The sequence below is a fragment of the Diaphorina citri genome, unplaced genomic scaffold, assembly GCF_000475195.1.
Source record: "Diaphorina citri unplaced genomic scaffold, Diaci psyllid genome assembly version 1.1 scaffold2473, whole genome shotgun sequence".
Classification (NCBI taxonomy): domain Eukaryota; kingdom Metazoa; phylum Arthropoda; class Insecta; order Hemiptera; family Psyllidae; genus Diaphorina; species Diaphorina citri.
The window spans coordinates 1-1,670 of NW_007379894.1; the positions used below are offsets into that span (position 1 = coordinate 1).

Below are 1,670 nucleotides of genomic sequence, written 5' to 3' on the forward strand. Positions count from 1 at the left end.
CTTACCAAAAAAAAAAAAAAAAAAAAAAAACTAATCAGAATAAGGAAATTGTTAAAACAGTAACAACAGTGTAACCAAGGGTTAAAATCCAGCGGACATCTCAATCATGGATCAGTTGGTATTCAAAATGGAGGAGCCGCCCGAGTTGGAACAGATCGACGATTCGTCTATGTTCAAAATGGAGCCGAATGATTCCGATGTTGACTTCGGGCCTCAGATGCGAATCCGATCCAACACATGGCCTCTGCCGCGGCCAGACAACTATGTGGACGAGCCTTCTCCTCCTACCAGCGCGAAGCTGGAGGATTTTGAAACCCTCGGCGGAGAGCTAAGCGCGCTCCTCAGCGAGTCTAAATGCAACGGAGGCCTCCTCAACTGTCCGACGGCCGGGGGCCTCGCGTTGAAGAAAACGGCAACTAGCCGACGCAATGCGTGGGGATCTTCATCGTACGCGGATCTGATATCGCAAGCCATCCAGTCATCACCGGAGCAACGCTTGACGCTATCGCAGATATATGACTGGATGATACAGAATGTCCCTTACTTCAAGGACAAGGGAGATAGTAATAGCTCGGCCGGATGGAAGGTAAGAATGTTTTTTAGCGGTTGTCTTTCTAAGATAGGTTTTGTCTTTAAGTGATGTAGGTTTTTTTTTGTATCGTATGATTGTTGTGTGTCTGGGTGAGTTTTCTTTTGCATTGTCTCAAAACATATGGTATACTCCTCGGGGCATTTCGCAGGCGCAGTTCCTACTTGGTGGAATGATTTTTTATGTTTATGTATTGGCTTAGGACCAAACATTTGTTGATTTTCCTCTCTTCTCAAATGTGGTTTGTCATTAAAAATTTCTATTAGTCGTCTACTGCCGACAATAGCTCTTGATATGGATATTGAATCGTTACAGATATATCTGGTTCATATATTATTTTGGTCTTTGAAACTACTTTGTGTACGTTGTGTGCTTGTTCTGAATCTAATAGTTCTGGTGGTTTCATTCTCTAAGGGTTATTTGTTCTCCTCTCCGAAGCTGATGATAGCTCGCTGGAGGAAAGGAATGTGAGTAAAATGGAAGAATTGTTGTTTGGATAGTGATTGAGTGGAATGGTGTTGGAAGAACGTTTGAACAAATGGTAGGGATGCTATCGCTCGCCCAAGAAGTTCTGTGTAATATAGGTGTGTAGGGAGGTTGTCGTGGTTGGATCTTTGTTGTCATGAGTGGACTCTCAGTTCTGTAACAGTCTTATAGTATATTATCTGATTATTTTATAGGTCTACAGTTTACTTAGTCCCACTTTTTATTATGGGGGTGACAGTTTTTGTGGTACGATGATCGTCAAACCCCGAAGTTGTGTTGCCGACGTATGTGGGTATGTTACGTTAGCGTAACTGGGTCTATTTGATTAGAAAAGTTATAGAAGTGTGGGTCAATCGATTTCTAACTGCTCGAGAAGTTAGTTTAAAAAGGACGTGTCTCGTAGCTTGAAGGAGATTATGATATTGTGTATTTTAATTGTGGGTATGTTATCTGTGTTTTTCTTCTTGTTCAGTTATTATTTCAGTTTGTTGTTTCTGACTAGTGACTTCATCAATTGATAGTGGTATTGTTCCTCCGATTGAGTTCGACTCGTCGTAGGTAATGTATTAATGAGTATTGACTCGTGTTGCGCTAC

General features: G+C 41.7%; 1 protein-coding gene across 1 annotated transcript; it reads left to right on the forward strand.

Annotated features, from left to right (window-relative positions):
* Positions 1 to 6: 6 nt before the first annotated feature.
* Positions 7 to 1,060, forward strand: LOC103518992 (forkhead box protein O6-like). Its single transcript, XM_008484070.2, has 2 exons — positions 7 to 586; positions 1,028 to 1,060. The coding sequence occupies exons 1-2, from the start codon at positions 107 to 109 to the stop codon at positions 1,058 to 1,060; spliced, it is 513 nt and encodes a 170-aa protein (XP_008482292.1). The 5' UTR covers positions 7 to 106.
* Positions 1,061 to 1,670: the final 610 nt, after the last annotated feature.